The sequence below is a fragment of the Clupea harengus genome, chromosome 16, assembly GCF_900700415.2.
Source record: "Clupea harengus chromosome 16, Ch_v2.0.2, whole genome shotgun sequence".
Taxonomy (NCBI): domain Eukaryota; kingdom Metazoa; phylum Chordata; class Actinopteri; order Clupeiformes; family Clupeidae; genus Clupea; species Clupea harengus.
Genome location: NC_045167.1, coordinates 145,433 through 167,916, shown reverse-complemented (window position 1 = coordinate 167,916; position 22,484 = coordinate 145,433). Strand labels below are relative to the sequence as shown.

At 39.9% G+C, this 22,484-nt stretch overlaps 1 protein-coding gene across 1 annotated transcript in view; it reads left to right on the top strand.

The window, feature by feature from the left end:
• Window positions 1-22,484, top strand: part of dmd (dystrophin) — a 176,651-nt gene that overhangs the window by 29,100 nt on the left and 125,067 nt on the right. Inside the window, exons 8-18 of the mRNA XM_031582290.2 lie at window positions 1,771-1,949; window positions 3,747-3,881; window positions 5,308-5,454; window positions 7,884-8,065; window positions 9,765-9,915; window positions 10,689-10,808; window positions 12,274-12,375; window positions 13,750-13,851; window positions 15,393-15,572; window positions 18,389-18,561; window positions 21,980-22,103. Of these exons, the coding sequence (XP_031438150.1) occupies window positions 1,771-1,949; window positions 3,747-3,881; window positions 5,308-5,454; window positions 7,884-8,065; window positions 9,765-9,915; window positions 10,689-10,808; window positions 12,274-12,375; window positions 13,750-13,851; window positions 15,393-15,572; window positions 18,389-18,561; window positions 21,980-22,103 (1,595 nt within the window). The remainder of the gene's footprint in view (window positions 1-1,770; window positions 1,950-3,746; window positions 3,882-5,307; window positions 5,455-7,883; window positions 8,066-9,764; window positions 9,916-10,688; window positions 10,809-12,273; window positions 12,376-13,749; window positions 13,852-15,392; window positions 15,573-18,388; window positions 18,562-21,979; window positions 22,104-22,484) is intronic.

Genomic DNA, 22,484 nt, shown 5'->3' with positions numbered 1-22,484 from the left:
ATACAAACTATTATCAAATGATGTCACAAATTCGCTGTCATTTTCATTCAGAGCCTGTATATAGGTCTAATCATTTATAGCCAAGGCCTACTTGTTGATAACTATACAAACTGACACTGTCACTGACATGACCCAGATCTGTGCCATTTGGAAGCCAAAATAATGTGAATCAGGTCACAATCGCCATTCAGTGTAAAACAAGGCTAAGTGGAGGTATGAGCCTGAGATCCATGGGGAAAAGCAGCAGGAAGCAGAGGACCTTTAACACTTCCAACCCCAAGGCTTTTTTTTTACTATGTTAGGTAGTCTGCCATGCCTGATATTTTTGTATATTTCACCTAACTAAAAACCATGAGGCAAAAGTGGCATTTATGATTATATTCTAGAACACCTCAGCAATAATAAAATGAGAGTAAAAGGAATGTAGTAAAAAACGTTTTTCATTCAAATGAAATCTAAAGACACTTGGGGCTGGAAGAGTTAAGGGCATCACGTAGACAGGCTCCAGGAGCACCGTACAGAGAAAGTCTGGAGTGAAGAAGACATTTACATTTAGTCATTTAGCAGACGCTTTTATCCAAAGCGACTTACAAGGATGTATACACATTTTACATTTACACTGATGGCACATTGCACATCAGGAGCAATTAGGGGTTCAGTGTCTTGCTCAAGGACGCTTCGACAGGGAATCGAACTAGCAACCTTCTGCTTACCTCCTGTACCACTGAAAAGAGGCAAAGTGAGTAGATGTAATTAGATATCCAAAGAGGTTACCTTATTACAGTGGCCCAAAAAGTATTTGGACCATCAGCAAACTGATATTCACATGTTTATTTGAACTGATAGGTAGGTATTTGCACCACTCTAAAGATATATTTTCTACTAAAGTCCCTTGAGAAAGCATGAATATACTTCTAAATGTCAAGAAGAAGTATTTGGACAAGTTCTGATTATCCAACTTGTGGAACATGTTGAAATGATGAACTACACCTGTGGTTTCTTGTAGAAACACCAGTGTGAACCTCAGTGTAGCTCACGTTATACCTTCACTATAAACTACCTTGGGACTGGTAAGTTAAAAGCAACTGTAGGCTATAAATGGCAAAGATAAGTGAAGTGGGTGCAGAGAACATGTCAGGTATTGTTTGCACAAGGAAAGCCATTGAATTTGTCATCAGCCTCAATATATACCATCCTCCACAGTTTGGTATATGGTCAAAAAGTTGACTGCATAATTGTCAGCAAAATCAAGAGAAATAAGCAAGACGATTGCTTCAGAGATCAACGGGGATAACTAGATACAAATCGGTTTACTAAGATTTTGAAAGTGTATTGAGTATGGGTACAGAGGTTTTGAAAGGGGATTGAGTATAGGGACATGTTATTTTTATATAAGTCCAATTCAGCTTCATGATGGTAGAAAGTTTATGTGGACAAAGCCAGGAGAGGAAATCCAACCAGACTGCACTAAGGATAATGTGTAAGGACATGGCGGCGTTAATGTCAAAGTCTGGGGCTGTTTTTTCTAACCATGGTGTAGATGAACTTGAATTCATGAAGTATATCAAGGAGTTTTGGATGCAAGCTTATTCTAACAATAGAGATAGATATTTCAGCAGAATAATGATCTGGTTGTAATGGGGAAGGACTACCACCAGCATTGCAAGTAATGATTCTGCTGTAGGAGAGACAGAACATGTGTGCCTTGACCTCATCTGTGCCGGAGATGTCAGAAGTAATTTCTGTTCACCCCTGTACCACACTTTCTAGATGTGGCGACCACACATCCTGATAAGAAGTCAATCATCATGTACGTCACATCCATGTTCCAAGTGCTCCCACACCTTCTTACTATGGAAGCCATCCAGGAAGTGGACACCCTACCGGCAACACGCATCACACAAGAGGAGCACATACAGAGTCACATTCAACATCACTACTCACAGCAGGTATAGTAATCAGTCCAGAGGCGAAAGACATTGCATGCAAAGCTAATTCAAATATTCACTGTTTGTTTTGTGGTAACTGATAACACAGCTTTGGGTGCAATTTCATGACTAATGTATGTCCCCAATGCAGCCAGAACGCATGTTCACAACTAAACTGAATTTACTGTCTAGCTCAGGGAGGTCCTAGGTATTTAAGGACACTTTGCATGGGCCCTGTTAATTGTGTTCTGCTTATGAGGCCCATAATACATGTATTGTCAAGGGGTATTTATACAGTACACTGGCTAAGAAATATAAAATATGACAAAGTATAAACAAAAGTATGTACGTATGACAAAATATAAAAGTAACATCAGGCACACATATAATTGCCAGAACAAATAGCAAGCTATACCAACAGTGGTCATCACAGGAGAGAATACTGTCTGCTATGGAGAAATCGAATCAACTGATTATATTGTTAGCAGAATGTGTGGAGGGCATTGATATGGGTAAGACCTGATATTGCCATTGACATGTTTTACTGTACTCAGCAAAATGTCTCCAGAAGATGTCATTGTTTTAACTACTCAACATCTCCCATATCCTGGGTCCAATAGTTAACTTGTTGGAACCCTGTGTAATTGTTTACCTTTTAAAAATGCTAAGCGTCGGACTTCTGGTTACAAAATGTGGTGTTAAGACGCACGTTGTACAAGCTCCGAATAGTGTCAGTTTAATCTTTTCATAAACAACCTTTTACTGCCACAAAGTGTTTTCATTTTGTAAGTAAAAAATTAGTAAAGTTAAATTGTTGAACGTAGACATTTGAACATGATAAAATGATCAAAGCAGGAAAAAAACAGCGGTAAGGTGACCAAAAATCAGTGCCACAGGTTGTGCTAGCAACATAGCAAATGAGCCTGCACCACCACCACTAACAACTTAGAAGCTTGTTCAGGAGCTTGGAAAGCAAGGACTGGTGAACTCACAGCTCTAATGCATAGCTCCTTCTCCTATCTGGTCCTGAGTTGAATCGATTGGCGTGACTTAGGTTACTCAAGCCTCTACTATCAGAGAGGTGGAAACTAGCCTGTCTGACCATAGTGATGGGATAACACCATCGGAAGTTGACCTGAACAGAACTCCAACCCACACTAGCGTCGGCGTTTGAGGAGAATACAGCTCTTTAAAGCTAAAGTGGAGGACTTGGAATCGATAAAAACGCCAAAACCTCTTGAGTACTGGGACTCCCGGAGAGCATGGAAGGGAAGGCTGCTAGGGACTTTATGGCCATGTTGCCACACAGTCATGGGCTTATCAGAACCTGTCAGAATCACAGTCATGGGCTTATCAGAACCTGTCAGAATCACAGTCATGGGCTTATCAGAACCCGTCAGAATCACAGTCGTGGGCTTATCAGAACCTGTCAGAATCACAGTCATGGGCTTATCAGAACCCGTCAGAATCACAGTCGTGGGCTTATCAGAACCCGTCAGAATCACAGTCGTGGGCTTATCAGAACCTGTCAGAATCATCAAAGTACCGGACTCCGGTCTCACACTCCAGATAGTTAACTGGGTGAGAGATTCAGAAATTTCCGTCTGATTCTTTTGGGTCGTTCAAAGTCCAACCCATGACGAGCTTTTGGACTGTGATACTGAGGGAGAAGCCCTGCTTCAGTGTGCGTTGCTCATGAATATGTGTTCTCCACAGCCAGTTCAATTTAACCCAGGGCTTAGACACATTTGTAAACAGTAAGTCTGTCTGTCTGTCTGTCTGTCTCTCCCTCTCTCTCTCTCCCTGTCTTTGTCTCAGATCACCGTGAGTGTGGCAGAGGGTCGGGTGAACAGCCCATCTTCTTCAGCTAGATCCCATTATAAAAGCTATGCCTTCACACAAGCTTCATATATCCAGTCGCCTGAGCAAAAGAAGAGTCACTATATCGCACAGGTATGTTTATCTCCAAGTTTTAGAGGTTTGTTTATCTCCTCTGTCCCTCATTGTTACTTTGGCCTTTACCTTTTACCCTTTACCCTTACTTCTTCTGGTGTCAATCTGTTATTATATATGCCTCTAGTGCCTTTTCAGTCTAGCAAGGCCCACCTGAGCAGCTTACAAAATAATAACTAGCCAAATACAAATATTATGATATAAAAAAAAAATCTAAAATCATCAAGGGTTGACTAATGCTGTGACTGATCTTTTTATCCTCAAAAAAAATGCTAATTTGATTTGAAAAAATACAGCTCTACACAATTAACTGGTACCTTCTCACAACAATGATAGAATTGTTTAGTGCCATATCCTGTAAGAATGAGCTGTTTGATACTGGTTAGTGAACATATCCTGTGAGAATGAGCTGTCTGATACTGGTTAGTGAACTAGTGCTACTGGCCTTGTGTATTCACTCAGGTTTAGGTGGCACTTTCATGTGGCCTCTGTAATGAGATACGAAAGACATAAAACTCCAGAAGTGCAAACGGAAGTGCACTATTGATGGCTCTAGTTTGGGAACAAAAATGGTGGAAGAGAAGGAATCAGAATCAGCTTGTTGACTCATGTAGTATGTTGACGAGTACAAGGAATTTGGCTTTGGTCATTGGCAGCTCTCAAAGATATACAATACATATCAGTATTTTAGTTTTAAGTCAAAGCCACGTGTGAGATGTCACAAGCACTGTCAGGCTGTCAAGTATTAACATTAATAGGAAGACAGGCCTATGCATTACGCCTTCCCTTTGAGAGAGGGCGCAAATGTTGCCTTATATGACATATTCTTCAGGCTTGTGAAGGCAACATCAGCAGCATTTCAGAGAAGCGTCTTCGGGGAGATGAACAAACAAAGTAGGCCGTTGCAGTCAAGTACAGAATTTCTGTCCCTGGCCGCTATGGTGTCTAGAGCAGGGGTTCTCAAACTTTTTGGGGCCAGGGACCCCTCAAAGGGTAGAAAATTTTCCGAGGACCCCCTCATAATCACATCCCAAATGAAACCATATAGGCTTATAGCTATTTGTAATGTTTTATGCTTTTGGACTCTTTTACTCTAAAATCATATAGTACTAATATTACAAGAGTTTTAGATAAGATTTTCACCGCATCAAAAAATATTGATTTTTGCATGTCCTTTTTTTAACAGATATGTGTGTCCTTTCTCAGCTTTTATTATTTTCCATACCTTTTCCGTCAATTAGTCTACAAGTTACATTAGCTATTCCGCCCGGTTCCTGTCACTAATTATTTATTAATCTGAGCTGTTCATCACATACCTCTACAGAGGTTTTTCTTTTCAACTTTTTTTGCATTTTGGTCCCTTAAATCTCTCAATCTCACCTCTCTGTCTCTGCCCCCCTCTGTCTTTGTGAAATGTGCGGAGCAGGAGTTGGGTACCCTGGGGCTGGAGACCTACCAGAGTGCCCTGGAGGAAGTGCTGACGTGGCTTCTGTCTGCTGAGGACGGCCTGCAGTCGCAGCCGCACATTTCTACCTGTGTGGAGGAGGTCAAAGAGCAGTTCCATACACATGAGGTATAGCACTTATAGCATGTTTTCTTCCATCAATTGGTTAGTCTGCATACAATTGTTGGCTATGAGTTTTTGTGTAGGATTTGAAATGACTTTGATATCATTTTTATGATGAGTTTTACTATGTGGACCGTATACATTACAGACAGAACCCTTCATTACAACTACAACTAGGATATAATATAACTGCAAAAAGTCCACAAAGTCACCTCTGAAAATAAATCCACTTTAAAATGTGTATTCAGAGAATGTAGAAAAAGGGTCTGTCAAGGGGGATGTAAAACTGCAGATGAAAAAAATGACTTAATTGTAAAAAAAAAATGTATAGCTGCAAGCAGTGATGTATGGGTCAAGCAGATCCCGAATGGTCATCAGGTCGACCCTGAGTGGCTCCCTCGGAACTAACCAGGACTAGCACAAGGAGTTGTGAAGCTTATTATTTTCGACAGGGTCTGATCTTCGGAATATTATGAAGTCCTCGAGACGGAGGCCACATGTTCAGAGAAATTAAGTTGGTCATCGACCTTTTTTGCAAGTTTCTCGAAATTTTAGTGTTAGTTGGATTCCAAGTCCAAGACTTTCAAATCGGTTCAGAGAGAGTTGAGGGAGTAAGATTTTAGCTCAGAGGTTCTCACCTTCAGACTAGCCTTCAGTCCCTTTCAGATTTTGTCATTCAAGTTATCAATCATCAATTTTGAGCTGTGTGTGAAGAAACTCACCCAGTCCTCTTTTTATCATCTCATCATTTCATTTTTAAGATTAGAACTATTGGAACAAATGCTGCCACAGAAAACATTGCGATGGTATTTTTTATTGTCTATTCATATTTGTATTTGATTGTTTATTTTCTCATTTTACATGCATTTATTTGTTTAATGCTTGTTTTACCTTGTGCATAGGCTTGGAAGGTGCTATATAAATAAAAAGTGTATTATTATTTTTAGTAGTAGTAGTACTATTAATTTAATTTTCAAACCAAGTGTTAGGCTTTCAGTCATGAAGGACCTACTAGCAGACAACACAGCTCAAAGATCAGAGTTTCATGAAGATCAAAAAGTTTTCCAGCAACAATCCAAAGGTAGAAGACAGTCTCGTAAGTCAACAGACAGGCAAAAGGTCAAAAATCCAACAGTCAAACAGAGTCCAAGGCAGAAGTATCCAAAACACAGAATCCAACAGGGTCAGGTAAAATATCAGTCAAGGGTCAGAATCACAGGCAGACAAGAGTATAGAGAAACGTACTTAGCGCTGGAACGGCACAGGTAACAAACTGGCATGATCTGGCAGAGACAGATAGACACACCGGGCTTAAATACCCACGAACCAATCGCAACAAACAGAAATCAGGTGTGCTCACAAAATGGTGGCAAATCAAACAAAGACAGGGTGGAGTCAGAGACACATGTCATTTCAAAACAAAAACAGAAGGCACATGACACCACCACATGATCAAACCGTAAACAAAAGCACATGTTGCCAGAAAAACAAGAACTTAAACAGCAGAATCACTAACACAAGCCTGTTACAGTCAGACAGCAAGTTCATCAAACGTGTAGAGGCCTTATATCTCACCCAGTCTATGGTCAGTTGTCATGAAACTTGCTTTGAGTGCTTACAGCCAAACCCTTGACCTGATGACCTCAAGTTGCCATGGCGACTTTGTCCTGCTGATCTGCTTGGCTCCCTCATTGCTGCTTGCAGCTATATTTAAAAAGGTTATTCCTCAGGTCATACTGGTGATATTAAGGGGTTAGATTAAATATATCTCTATAATTATAATTATAATTTTTTTTTTTTGTACTATATCTGAGTTATGTTTCTTTGATGTCTATTTTTATGTGCATGTAATTTCTTTGTGCATATTATGTATTTGCTGTAAAGCACTTTGAGCTGCATTCTTTTGCATGAAAGGTGCTATATAAATAAAGTTTTATTATTATTATTATCATTATAGTGTCCTAAATGATATTCCTCATATCATAGTGCCCTAAATTATATTCATCAGGTCATAGGGCCCTAAATCCCAAAACGTTGCTGCATCATTACTCCCTCTGTCCTCCATGTTTCTTTTATGAAGTAGTTCACTAGGACAGGATACATCATCACATCCCCATCTTCCAAATGGCGATTTGTGTTCTTGTGTTTACGAGTTGTTTACACGTTGTTTGCACTGGGCGGAGTGGGGTATTGACACTGTCCTGCTGGTGCTGTGTGGGATGAGCATTTATGCTTCACTGTGTTTGTTCATTTACTTTATTTAAAAGAAAAGGCTTCTGTAAAAACAGACAACGTTACGGAGGAAACAGGAGAAAAACAGTATCACCAATCAGATTCCAAAGTGTTTTATTTGCTTAATATTGTCACCTTTTTGTGTTGTTGTTGTTGTTGTTGTTATGCTACATGTGTACATTAAATGGTGTTCTTGTCTTTAGGGCTACATGGTAGAGCTGACATCTCATCAAGGCAGTGTAGGGCATGTGCTTCAAATGGGGGGGCAGATTTTGGCCGAAGGGAAGCTGACTGAGGAAGAGGAGGGAGAGGTGAGGGAGCAGATGAACCTCCTGAACTCACGTTGGGAACACCTGAGAGTAAGCAGCATGGAGCGTCAAAGCAGGTATAGTTACACACACACGCACACGCACATACACACACACACACACACACACACACACACACACACTCACACTCTCATACACACACACACACACACACACACACACACACACACACACACTCACACTCTCATACACACACACACACACACACACACACACACACACACACACACTCACACTCTCATACACACTCGCACATATACACACACATGCACACACACATGCACACACACACACACACACACACACACACACACACACACACACACACACACACACACACACACACACACACACACACAATTTTAGCGTTAAGAAGCTGCATACATTTCAATCCTCTCTGGTAATGGCGTGGTTTAAAATGTCAGATTATATATTTGTCCTATCTGTTGGCCAGTGTACAGATAGTAGAGGCAGTAGAGTCCTACCAGGCGATCGTTTCACCGTTCATTGCAATGGGGAAAAAGAAGGATGAAAAAGTGATTGGGGGCATTGCAACCTTTTTTCACAAGGTCACTACAAGGGCTTAGGGCAGATGTGTCAGTGTTGTGTGTGTGTGTGTGTGTGTGTGTGTGTGTGTGTGTGTGTTGGTAACATCTCCAAAGCGCCAGGAGCAGAAGCCGTGCCAAACAACAGGTGCAGTAAAGAAAAGAAATAGCAATAGTGTGATTTCTTGCGCAATTGAGCAATCACATCAACTACAGAGGCATATTCACCAGAAAATGCAAAGTGTGATTTGTATCGCAGCATCAGAGGACCTTTCCATGTTGTCAGCCTCTTATAAGCCTGTCAGTGGTGAAAGCAAGTGGTTTACTTTGACCGGGATGCTTGCCCCATTGTATAGCTGTTTGGCAGTTGCATTATAGCGTTCTAACTCAATGCTGGACTGATTGCAATTGTTTTTATCCCTAATACAAATACATTTTGACCCAAAAAGATGGGAAAATAGTTTTCTGAGTAGTTGTTGAAAAAGTTGTGGTAGTAGGTGAGTAGGTGTTGAAATTAAACACAGTTTATATTTATTTGTATATATTTGTATTGTATAACTTTTTTAAAGCTCCATCTGCGCATCATGCTTTGAACCTGAAGGGTTAGAAAGCACTCCGAAGCTGATGTGAATCAGAAGCACAAACCCCATCATTCATTTTTTGTAGCAGTCATTATGAAGAAATATCGGACCTCCGAATGATAGGATGGCCCAATCAATTCAGTGGAACTTGCTGCAACATTCTGAGGAGCTGTATAATAAGTGGTTTTCATGTTATGCAACATTCTGTGGAGCTGTATAATAAGTGGCATTCTGTGGAGCTGTATAATAAGTGGCATTCTGTGGAGCTGTATAATAAGTGGCATTCTGTGGAGCTGTATAATAAGTGGCATTCTGTGGAGCTGTATAATAAGTGGCATTCTGTGGAGCTGTATAATAAGTGGCATTCTGTGGAGCTGTATAATAAGTGGCATTCTGTGGAGCTGTATAATAAGTGGCATTCTGTGGAGCTGTATAATAAGTGGCATTCTGTGGAGCTGTATAATAAGTGGCATTCTGAGGAGCTGTATAATAAGTGGCATTCTGTGGAGCTGTATAATAAGTGGCATTCTGTGGAGCTGTATAATAAGTGGTATTCTGTGGAGCTGTATAATAAGTGGCATTCTGTGGAGCTGTATAATAAGTGGTTTTAATGTTTTGCCTCTTTTCAGGCTCCATGAAGTTCTGATGGATCTACAGCACCAGCAGCTGAAGCAACTCGCTGATTGGCTGGAAGTCACAGAGGGCCGGATCAAACGGATGGGGACCCAGACACTTGGACCAGACCTGGAAAACATTAAGCAACAAGTAGAGGAACACAAAGTAGGTCTACGATATCAGTCAAACTCATCTCAAAGGACAGAACCACATGTTTTGAAAACTCTGATAATTTCCTCATTAAGACCTTAACACATTTTGAGTGTTTTAAAGTACCTTCTAGAATCACTTAACAAGGCCAATCTAGTACCCCCATGTAAGAATTTTTTTTATCACTCAACGGCCTGTAGGATTCACAGGTCCCGGGGCTTTACCAGAATGCAGATGTGTGATTGCATTATAATTTTCTTCCATGGAAGTAGTTTGATCAAGAGTCGTTTTGTCAATCTCCTCCATGCCTTTGAACTCCAGTCCATCTGAAACCTGTGTTGTCAGGCTGTCCTCAGCCATCTCAAAACTGTACAAGAATTGTATAAACTGATTGTTTATGATTTTCTGATCACTAATGCCCTTCACATCAGATGGTGTTATTGCCGTACATTGACTTGCTGCTTCAGATTCTCAGAGTTGATGGTTCAATAGTTTGACTGCTCACTAGCCATGCTCCTAATATTCACAACAAAGGACATCTCAGGTGCAGGTCTTCAAGTGAGAAAAGAAGTGCACAGAGAAGTCTGCATCATCCCAGTGAGGTGCATATATATTAGCCAATATAATGGAATATCAGATGATTCTTGTCAGCAATAGCACATCACTCTCTGGGCATCTCTACAAATTAGAATGGGCACTCGACGTGATTTATCATTAAATTGATGTTCTGTTTTATAATGCCTTTTTGAAAATAAATATAAACGAAGTCTCTTGTTGTGTCCTTGCAGCTGCTGCAGGAGGATCTGGAACTGGAGCAGGTGAAGGTCAACTCTCTGACTCATATGGTCGTGGTTGTGGACGAGACGAGTGGAGATCACGCCACTGCTGCGTTGGAGGAGAAGCTGAAGGTGAACGTTGTGGCCAGTTTCAGTCTTAAGTATTCTTTCCAAGTTGCACATGGAATGTAGTAAAGTAATACATGATCTCAGACGTGTAACAACCATGACCAGATGATACAGATATATAGAGCACAAACAAGCTTGTAGTACTTAAGGTATCCATAAGACTATACATGTATAATGGTCAAGTGTCCGAATACTTTTGTCCATATATAAAGTATTTATACTTAATTATACAGTATTTCACTTAATTGGTGATTTTTTTTTACATTTGTGGGAAGTTATTACAGTTTTTGAATCTGTAATTCTATAATTATTACATTTGTGGGAAATTAGTTTGTTTGTGGTAGGCAACTGCTTTTGTAGGATCGTTTGTAGGATCATTACATTAAAGTTGTAGATTTATATTATATTTCGGGTTTAGTACACTTGTGTGACATTATTCTGTTTGTGTGTATATAGTGCCCTTCCCTTCAAAGCACAATTGTACTGTTACCGTCATTACTTTCAAAATGTGAACGGTCCTAGCAAATTGAGTTGCAAAACACAAGCTAGGAAAACTGGGTGAGGGGCATGACTGATCACATGTCCATCACATGATCGTATCGCTCTCCAACTAGCTGTGTCCTAGTCAAAACTCCAACTAGCTGTGTCCTAGTCAAAACACCAACTAGCTGTGTCCTAGTCAAAACTCCAACTAGCTGTGTCCTAGTCAAAACTCCAACTAGCTGTGTCCTAGTCAAAACTCCAACTAGCTGTGTCCTAGTCAAAACTCCAACTAGCTGTGTCCTAGTCAAAACTCCAACTAGCTGTGTCCTAGTCAAAACTCCAACTAGCTGTGTCCTAGTCAAAACTCCAACTAGCTGTGTCCTAGTCAAAACTCCAAACTAGCTGTGTCCTAGTCAAAACTTCCAACTAGCTGTTGTCCTAGTCAAAAACTCCAACTAGCTGTGTCCTAGTCAAAACTCAACTAGCTGTGTCCTAGTCAAAACTCCAACTAGCTGTGTCCTAGTCAAAACTCCAACTAGCTGTGTCCTCGTCAAAACTCCAACTAGCTGTGTCCTAGTCAAAACTCCAACTAGCTGTGTCCTAGTCAAAACTCCAACTAGCTGTGTCCTAGTCAAAACTCCAACTAGCTGTGTCCTAGTCAAAACTCCAACTAGCTGTGTCCTAGTCAAAACTCCAACTAGCTGTGTCCTAGTCAAAACTCCAACTAGCTGTGTCCTAGTCAAAACTCCAACTAGCTGTGTCCTAGTCAAAACTCCAACTAGCTGTGTCCTAGTCAAAACTCCAACTAGCTGTGTCCTAGTCAAAACTCCAACTAGCTGTGTCCTAGTCAAAACTCCAACTAGCTGTGTCCTAGTCAAAACTCCAACTAGCTGTGTCCTCGTCAAAAGTGTGCCTAAAAGGTCAGGGAGCACTATGGCAGCTTTCATGACATGAAGCCTGACCTCATCATTGGTGGTTCCCACAGCATCTTGGGGACCGCTGGGCGGCCATCTGTAGGTGGACTGAAGAACGTTGGGTCCTTCTACAGGAAGTCCTTCTGAAGTGGCAGGATTTCACAGAAGAACAGGTACAATACTTATGATGATGATGTTCATTTGCAGTTTTGGGAGTGATACTTTGTAATGTGATTACGAATATTAGTAACGTAATGTAAAATGTAAAATTCCTCTCAATGAGTACTGTAATCACATTGCAATTACTGACCTTTATAACACAATTACTTAGTTACTCATTTCCAGCTAGCTAAATAAATGTGCTCCTGTCTGCCTACATGTATTTAATAGATTCATGTCTGCCTACATGTATTTAATAGATTCCTGTCTGCCTACATGTATTTAATAGATTATAAATGTGCTCCTGTCTGCCTACATGTATTTAATAGATTCATGTCTGCCTACATGTATTTAATAGATTCCTGTCTGCCTACATGTATTTAATAGATTCATGTCTGCCTACATGTATTTAATAGATTCCTCTCTGCCTACATGTATTTAATAGATTCATGTCTGCCTACATGTATTTAATAGATTCATGTCTGCCTACATTGTTAATGGATTCCTGTCCAATTACTCCTCCTTAGTTCCTTAAAGGGAAAATTTTCAACCTGGGCCCAATTTTTAGATATTTTTAGGTCAAAACTTTTACTGAAAACTTTAGAGTTAGAATGCTAAAACTGGCAATCGCAAATCCTGTGGCGCAAGCATGCATGTTAAAGTAAACTGCTTATTTTAGCCACACCCTGTTCTGTGCCTGTAGTTGATTGGCCTACCCCGTGGTGCTGGAGTGAGCACTCAAAGGAGAGCGCCTGCCTTTGATTATTCACTACAGGCACTGATTGAGGTGGCAGTTAGCATAGTCTTGACCATAGTTCCTCCCATGTAAACCTGCCGGTATGCTATTGTGCCTGTTGCCATGGTATTGTGCATTCGTTTGTTGTGAAAGCAGGCCCTGCATTTTACCTCTGATTAGAAAATCATTGTATGCAGTTGTTTTGGAAATGATTTAAAAGTAGAATTTTTTATTAAGAAAAAATGTAATAGAATTAAAGACTTAATCTATTCTAAAAAATTTAAAGAAAATTATACAAAAGGTGTGTGTGTGTGTGTGTGTGTGTGTGTATGTATATATACATACATATGCTACTCAGTTAGAGGGTAAACTAATTGGTAAGAAGGTAGCTATTGGTAACTCTTTAAATTCATATCTAGATTTGACTGGGAGTGTAGATAGGCCAGTTCAGATATTTTCAGTATGGTCATATTTCTTCATTCTGGTCAGTTGTTGTCTGTGTGTTTGTCATTTGCTGTTCTAATGTGTGTGTGTGTGTGTGTCTTTCCAGTGTGTATTTGCTGTTCTAATGTGTGTGTGTGTGTGTGTGTGTGTGTGTCTTTCCAGTGTGTATTTGCTGTTCTAATGTGTGTGTGTTTGTGTGTCTTTCCAGGGTGTATTTGAAGTATGGTTGATGCAGAAGGAACAACAGGTGAACATTTACAGAAAATCGGATCCGCAGAGTGACGCCCCAACACGACTCCGAAACCTTGCTGTAAGTCGGCGCTTACTTCTCTCTATTGCAAATCATGTTTCTGCCTGTTGAGCTTCATGTTCTTGCAACAGAGACAGAAGCCAGGAATTCAGTTGGAAGTGTGTGGCTGAAGCATCTAACGTCGGTGGCAAAAGAGTGCATTGGACTCCGTGGTTGTGATTCGCCCATATGCACTTAAGTCAACAAAGCATGAGGCGGCACGCTTTTCATCCTACAAACATTCTACCCTTAACTTAAAGATAGATAGATACTTTATTAATCCCGTGGGGAAATTCTGGTTTTACAGCTCTCTCATATTTACAATAATTACAAACAATATATACAGACAATACAATACAAACAAACAATACAATACAGTTATGTACAGTGTAGGATGTAGAGTGTATAGTGCAAAACAGTGTAGTGTTATAGTTTTATGGCAGCTGGGACAAAGGACCTCCTGTGTCGCTCAGTCCGTGAACGTAGCGTGTCGAGCCGCCCGCTACGGAGGCTGCTGGACTGTCCTGCCAGAATATGGTGGAGGGGGTGGTTAACATTGCCCATGATGGCCAAGAGCTTGCTCCGCATCCGTCTCTCCACCACAGTCCCCAGTAAAGCAACACTCTGCAGCTGTTTGCTACCTTTGATGCATGTTTTAAGAGTTGGTATCATCTTCAAAATCATGTGATTTGTATATGGTCATGTGAAGAACAGATGAGTAACCCTGTGGTCCCCACATCCAGGCTATGCACTACAGAGGTGTGTTGCTAATATCAAAAAATTTGACCGTTAAAAAAATTCTAGGTGGAAATTGGTAGTGTACCTGGAATAATACCTTATAGTTGGCTAGATAGTTAGATACCATGACAACCTACTGTTGAAAGAAAAAAGCGACTGAAAACTTTGAATGCTAGGTGCTTCTTTTTTTGCTTACACCAAATAATTGGGAGGCATATTGCAACGGTCAAGTTTTTCCCTTTGTTGCGCCATTCCATAGAGAAACAATTGCAATCGAGTACCTGGAGGTGAAAAAAGTGTCTCAATGTGAACGGCCTCTTAAAAGGCACTATCGTGTCTCAGTGTGAACGGCCTCTTAAAAGGCACTATGGGGTCTCAATGTGAACGGCCTCTTAAAAGGCACTATGGGGTCTCAATGTGAACGGCCTCTTAAAAGGCACTATGGGGTCTCAGTGTGAACGGCCTCTTAAAAGGCACTATGGTGTTTTGTTGTTGGCACTGGGCTTACGATATGGAAGAATAGAGCACTTCAGCGTTAATGGGAGAACAGGGCCTAGTAAGCAGTGTGTGTATTGATGATGATTAAAAGTGTATGCATGTGGGGCGACAGTGGTACAGGAGGTAGAGAAGTCGTTTAGTAAGCAGAAGGTTGCTAGTTCGATTCCCTGTCGAAGCGTCCTTGAGCAAGACACTGAACCCCTAATTGCTCCTGATGTGCAGTGTGCCATCAGTGTAAATGTAAAATGTGTATACATCCTTGTAAGTCGCTTTGGATAAAAGCGTCTGCTAAATGACTAAATGTAAATGTAAATGTGTCTGTCCAGCTGCTGAAGGCAGAACTGGAGTTGAAGCAGCACTCTCTGGAGCATCTCCGCTCTCTGAGCCAGGGCCTCATCTTCAGTGTGAAGAACAAGGAGGTGGCCCAGAAGGTGGACGCACGGCTAGAGAACTTTAACCAACGCTGGTACGACCTTCAACAACTGCTGGAGAAAAGCAGTACACAGGTATGCATTTATTCGTCTTTACTTGTCATGGTTCTGTCTTTAACCAACGCTGGTACGACCTTCAACAGCTGCTGGAGAAGAGCAATACACAGGTATGCATTTATTCGTCTTTACTTGTCATGGTTCTGTCTTTCCACCAAAACCATGAAAAAGGCTCATAACTTCAAGCCATGTCAGACGCTAAGGTCAAGTTCTCTATATTTTCTTCGGTAAAGGTGCGATTCCCAAGGCCGAGACCTAAAAGTCAAAAATCAAGATCTTTCAGTAGCTTTGAACAACTCCTTTTAAAGCTCCTGTAAGTGACCAAACTCCGAAATGAAGAGGGGGAGGAAATAACGAGAGCAGGAGCAGGAGTATTCACATACAAAGATCTGTAGCCCTATTGGGTGGTTACTGACTTGGGATTATGCCAGCTGAAGAAGACAAAAAGAACCGTGTTACAGTGTACCCTCCCGCACACATTTCAGCAGTAAAGCTTTATGAAACATTGAAAACAAATCGACAGACACTCTACATGATATATGTTTGCCAGATGGATAAATCTGAATTTGTGGTTTGTGACTGGTGCATGCAGATTCTTCCTGTCAGAGAAGAACATGTCACCATGTCGGTATCAAAAATCCACACCATGGCAGAATTTTTTATTTATTGCCAGAGAACCTGCCTGGGCGGAATAGGTCGTTTGTGGGACTTCAAGTTGCCATCCCTTATCAGCCAAGGATTTCTAATCCCAAAATGTACCCTTATTAGTCAGTACATGCCTGCTTTCCACTTCTCAGCTTGCTGCACAAAAGAAATTCTACTGTCCATGTCATGAACAGCCAAAAGAGTTAAGGCCAATTCATAGTCCAGGCGACAACTATCGCTTGACAAAAAATTACGTCAAAGAAGCTAAATTAATCTCTGCTAGGGTGTAACAGAGTTTGTTGCGTACATCAAAAAGTTTGAAAGGGCGGACACGTTGTCGCACACTCTGCCGCACACTCTGATTGGATAGCAACTCGGAGTACTACATTCTGGTGTGTTGCCATGGTCACGGTGTGGCTGTGTTTTTACTTTGTTGTTTCGCTATTAGATGTAACATTACAAAATGTAAATAAACTTTAGCTATGCCGTCATACAAGTCGTCATAGAAACTAAAGATGATGTTTTATTCTGAGGTTTTGTCTCTGGCGCAGGACTATGAAAGCCTACAGTGCCATGACAACCCTTGGATTATTAATTGGCCTTTAACCTGAGCTCATTTACTCCCAAACAAACATGCCAATGATCTAGTCATCTCAGCCAAGGGTTCATTGGGGAAACAATCAGGAACATACAGTAGCAGAAGAAATCATACATGATGTAATGTATCATGATGAGCATGCTAGCATATTTTATACTTAAATTCCTCATCTGCTCCTGGCAACAAACCTAGTTCCCTCATCATTTCCAAAGCTGTGGTAGTTTTTTTTTTGAGACGGTAATCTATTCATATTTGCCTTCAGTACACAATTCAAATCCTCTCCATCCAAATTATACCCTCTCAGTTTTCTGCCAAGAGGAAAGATATCTTGGTAAAGAAATGTTGGTAATCTTCATTTGGAGGATGTATGTTAAGAAATGTAATACACCATAACATATCCACCTTATTTATCCTGGAAAGTTGACCTGTTTCTGTAAAAAAGCTGCCTTGCCAAATAGAATGGCAACCCACACTACTTTAAAACTATGATTCACTTGGTCTTCACTTTTGGCCTCTTTTGAGAATATTTCAGCCTCTTTTGAGTATATTGGTATTAGCCTCCTCATATCGCTTTTACCAATATTAATGTAAATTAACCCTCTTCTGTTAAAGCCTGTTGTGTCATATTTGCTGATAGGTTGACACAATCTGACACGTCTTCTGCCCCCTGGTGGGTTATCCATGCACTGTAGGCAGTAGTGGGTATTTGGCAGGGAAATATTTGGCAATTTTGAAACTTTACTGTAAGAATAATGTTTATATTGTAGTTAATATTCAATATAAAAATATACTGTATTGAAGCAACTTATAATTTCATAATATTTACATTCATTTTCAATAGTTATATATTTTATATTTATATTTTCATATTTTCAGGTTTTTTATAGTAAAGCCTTGTTGAAAATGCATATGAAATATGATACAGCAGGTATTTAAGTTTTGTCAAGTACAAAATATGACACGGCAAGTATTTAAGGGGATTTATCTGTAAATCTGTTCTGCAATCCATGATGCTGACAGAAAGGTCCATAGCTCAGCAACTCTTTGATGACACAAAACTTGGTAGATGGACTCAGGATCCCCTCTGGAGGTGGTGCCGAAAGGTTGCATCATGTGACCACTGGGGGGCGCTGTATTAAGCACAAACGTTGATAATTATACTGTAGGCTATGTCTATGGAAAATATTGTTGCGTGTTTTTGTAAACGATGCATATCAAGAATATGGATAAAGATGTATAGATACACACACAGCATAAGGAACCTTTATGGTCTACTCTGCCATATAGAGATAGAATGGCATATTGATAACATACTTCCTAGGTGGAAAGCAGAACAAGGGAATTTGGGAGCTGTCTATAATCTATAATTTGGGAATTTTAATCTATATCTATTACCCAGTTCATGCCCTCATACCTTATATTACAGTTGTTATCACACAATCATAGTTGAGTTTGAATAGATTCAAATCCAGGACATTTTCATTTGCTTTGCTCTGTCATTGAACTCCTGTATGTACTGGGATTTCCCCCCTGTAAGTAGCACTCATTCATTTATGATCAAGAACACATAAAGCTATTTGCCTTTCCTCAGACTTCCTCCTCCGTCACCACGTCACAGACAGAGGTAAAGCAAACTGTGATGGCATCTGTAACCAAGGTTACGACTCGTGAGAAGGTCATGATGAAATACACGAAGGACAAGATGCCCTCCTCTCCACCCCAGAAGAAAAGACAGATTGTAGTTGACGCTGAGCTCCAGAAACGGTATGTGAATGTGATCTCTTATATCACAAGAAACTTTCTACTACTTTGGAACTCCTCCAACTTCTACCATACATATCACTTAAGTGTAGTTCTATAGTTGTAAAACTTTGCCTGAATATTTGCCTGAAAATATTATACAGTATAATTGTCACCAGGGGCCTGTTTTGGACCAGACATGAAAACCGTACCATTTCAGAACTGTACACATAGTCAAGGTCATTGTGGTTGTGAAACCCTTTATTAGTGTTTTGGTACTACTCACGGTGTTGTGTCTCTATTCATCATGCACAACATCGAACATGCATTCTAATAGACTATCAATGAAAACATCCTGGAATAGGCTTAATGGCTTTTTAATCATATTTTTGGCACCTCATTAAATATTATGTCATTAAATATAATGTGTGTACTTCAGTAAAATTACATGGGAAGTTGGATTGTTTATGAAATGTAGGCATCTAAAATATTTAGCCTCTTGTTAAATGTGGTCTCTGACAAGAGGTGTGCAAATCCAACGGTGGGATGCGTGCCCTTGCATTTCCAGATTAAAACAGGCATTATTTACGTGCTTACAATAGACAGAAATACAAATTGTATCCATCTATTCCTAGTCCCCCCTCCCCCTTCCCCTTCTCAAACACATTCATTTAATTCCCACTGCAAGCATGTCATAATAATATTATCATTCATGGTACAATAAGCATGTCAGACTATTATCATTCATGGTACAACAAGCATGTCATAATATTATCATTCATGGTACAATAAGCATGTCAGAATAGTATCATTCATGGTACAATAAGCATGTCATCATATTATCATTCATGGTACAATAAGCATGTCAGAATATTATCATTCATGGTACAACAAGCATGTCATAATATTATCATTCATGGTACAATAAGCATGTCAGAATATTATCATTCATGGTACAACAAGCATGTCATCATATTATCATTCATGGTACAACAAGCATGTCAGAATATTATCATTCATGATACAATAAGCATGTCATCATATTATCATTCATGGTACAATAAGCATGTCATAATATTATCATTCATCGTACAATAAGCATGTCATAATATTATCATTCATGGTACAATAAGCATGTCATAATATTATCATTCATGGTACAGGGTCAAGCATGTCAGAATATTATCATTCATGGTACAGGGTCACCAGGGGATCAATTAACAATTAGACTTGAGCATTTAGCATCCATTCCCACACCACAGCACAACACTAAATAAATGTTCAAGAAATGGTTTTCACTGTGAGTGGGAATGGGGTATTTGTGTGTGTGTGTGTGTGTGTGTGTTGAGGGTGTAGTATTTTAGCTTGAAATGCCCATCCCTACTTAAAATGTTAAATGGCTAGTAGCACTCATACCACAACTACATGGCATGACGTAACATTCAATAAACTGCGGTTAACCCTTAGGACCCAACGTTGCCCCGTGGGGGATATTATGGTGTTGTGGGGAATTGCCTTTAAAAGCTCAGCGAGACATGAAAATAACACCCCCAGAAAAAAGAATTAGCACTTTGTAAGGAAAATAGAATAGGGCTATTCATATGATAAGGGCATGGTAAATTGACATTCACATTTGGGTCGTGACGTAGCAAGAACACCTTAGAAAACACCCCATTTCACTAGTAAACAAGTCCACATGTTGGGTTGTTTTCATACTTCATACATACAGCGCTGAAGACGGTGAGGACAAACGTATCCACTTTGAGCTTAGCCTTGACCCTGCTGAGGATATTTGTGATGAGTAACTTATATTCGTTTGACTAGCTCTTGTAATGAATGCTGTTAGGGAGTAAAACGCATGTTATATTAGGCTCGGAGTTCTCAGTTTTGGCTACTACCGTCAACTCTGCAGGGCGATTTTGAATGATATAATCACTTCATGTCTACTATTAAGACTATTATAAAGTAAAATACATATCATATCATGCTCAGAGTTGCGTTCATTTTATTAAGCTACATACGTCAGCATTTGGAGTTTGTTGTCTGTGCAGAAATTAGTATTAGGCTCCTGTGAAGTATTTAGGGTCCTGTAAAGAACGCCAGCCATGTTCACAAGCCATTGGCTTTGACAGATGGGCCATAAGCTGTGACAATGGGGAGGGGCAATCACAGGTCCGTTCAGACTTATCTCGTCAATTTTCATTGTGTAGGGACACTGATTTTGGACAAGAAAAGGTTACTCTGAATATTTCGTAGTGCAACCATACACACTTTATGAATGCTAAAATCGACTATGTATAGCTAACACCATGTTTACAAGGTTCAGAGTTCAAAAGTCTTGGCCCGAAATCTTTTCAATGTGTTTTTGTCTGAGCACCTCTAAAAGTAGGTTTTTGTAAGGGTATGTTTACATTTGATTTAAAACAATGTTTTACTACATTCCTTTTACTCTTATATTATTTTTGCTGAGGTTTTCTAGAATATAATCATATTTTTCCTTTTTGTCGTTTGTAGAGGCTTGTCTCTGTCCTGTTGTAATACTGTGATGTCTATCAAACATAAATTAACCATTTCTTGGGCATATAGATATAGACATAAGATAACCCCCCTCTCTTTTAGGATAGCAAACTAGATCCTTTAACCTTTTCTTGTCCAAAATCAGTTTCTTTGTCTTATCTTTATCCCTTCTTCAATACATTTAAAAACTACCAAACCCACAATCTGGCGCCTCCCTTGCCACTGGACTACATTCAGCTTAATAGAAAAAAACTCATCACTCACTCACTCACTCACTCACTCACCATCACTCCACTCACTCACACACTCACTCACTCACACCTCTTGTGTTCGTCACCATAGTGATCCTCACTCACTCACTCACTCACTCACTCACTCCTCTTGTGTTCGTCACCATAGTGATCCTCACTCACTCACTCACTCACTCACTCACTCACTCCCAACACTCTACTACTAGTGTTTGTTACATTCTCTAACTTTAAATAGCTGGTTACTTTGGTACAGTATACCATCATTAACTCTGTACCTCATTGCCAAGCTAATACATCTTTCTACTGAGCAATGAGTTACAAAACATATTATAACAAATTTCGAATTTTACACACAACAATATTACAGCTGTACAGAGAGTCGCAACATGTTACATATGTCTGGAATAGCTTTAAGTACTATTACACTACATCTGGGCTGAAGACCACAGGGATTTTACAAAGCTAAGGCTGAGATATCCTAGCTTGGCAAAAAGACATCAGAAGTACCAACAGGACAAGAAGGCCACTTTCAGGCAAAGTTTGGTACATGAACATCACTTTGAAATGTAGAAACACAACTAGCCTATATAGTACTTGAGCTCATGTTATTGAAAATGTTTCCCTTTGTTCAAGAAGAAAACTCTTTGCTATCTCATATGGTCCCTGTTTCACAGCTTTGACATGGACTTCACTGAGATCCACAGCTTCATCACTCGAGCAGAGGCCATTCTCAAAAGCCCAGAGTTCTCTGTGTCCCGCAAAGACGGAAATTTTGCAGACCTTCAAGATAAAGTGCTGGTATGGACAGATATTCACACAGTAACACACGAATGCACACATCCCAGTTTAAAAGTCATCCTTAAGAACATGTAACAAATACCATACTATTTTGTCAAATTACATCACAGTAGAGTATCAAACCAAAGTATCAAAATGTTGCAGGCAGTGGCTTAACAGCAACACAAACTAAATATTTTAAAATAAAATGAAATAATAAGATTACAAATGTTATGGTCAAAAGGATCAAGTGTGTTACATTTGTTTTTTTTATTGGAAACTTGGATCATTTGAATGATTGTCTTTTAGTTCAGGAGTAATGAGCCCAACTCTGACCTGATGCTCGGGGTAAAGAGCTGTAAGAAAAAAAACATATAGACTATCCACACTTTGTGGCTGGTC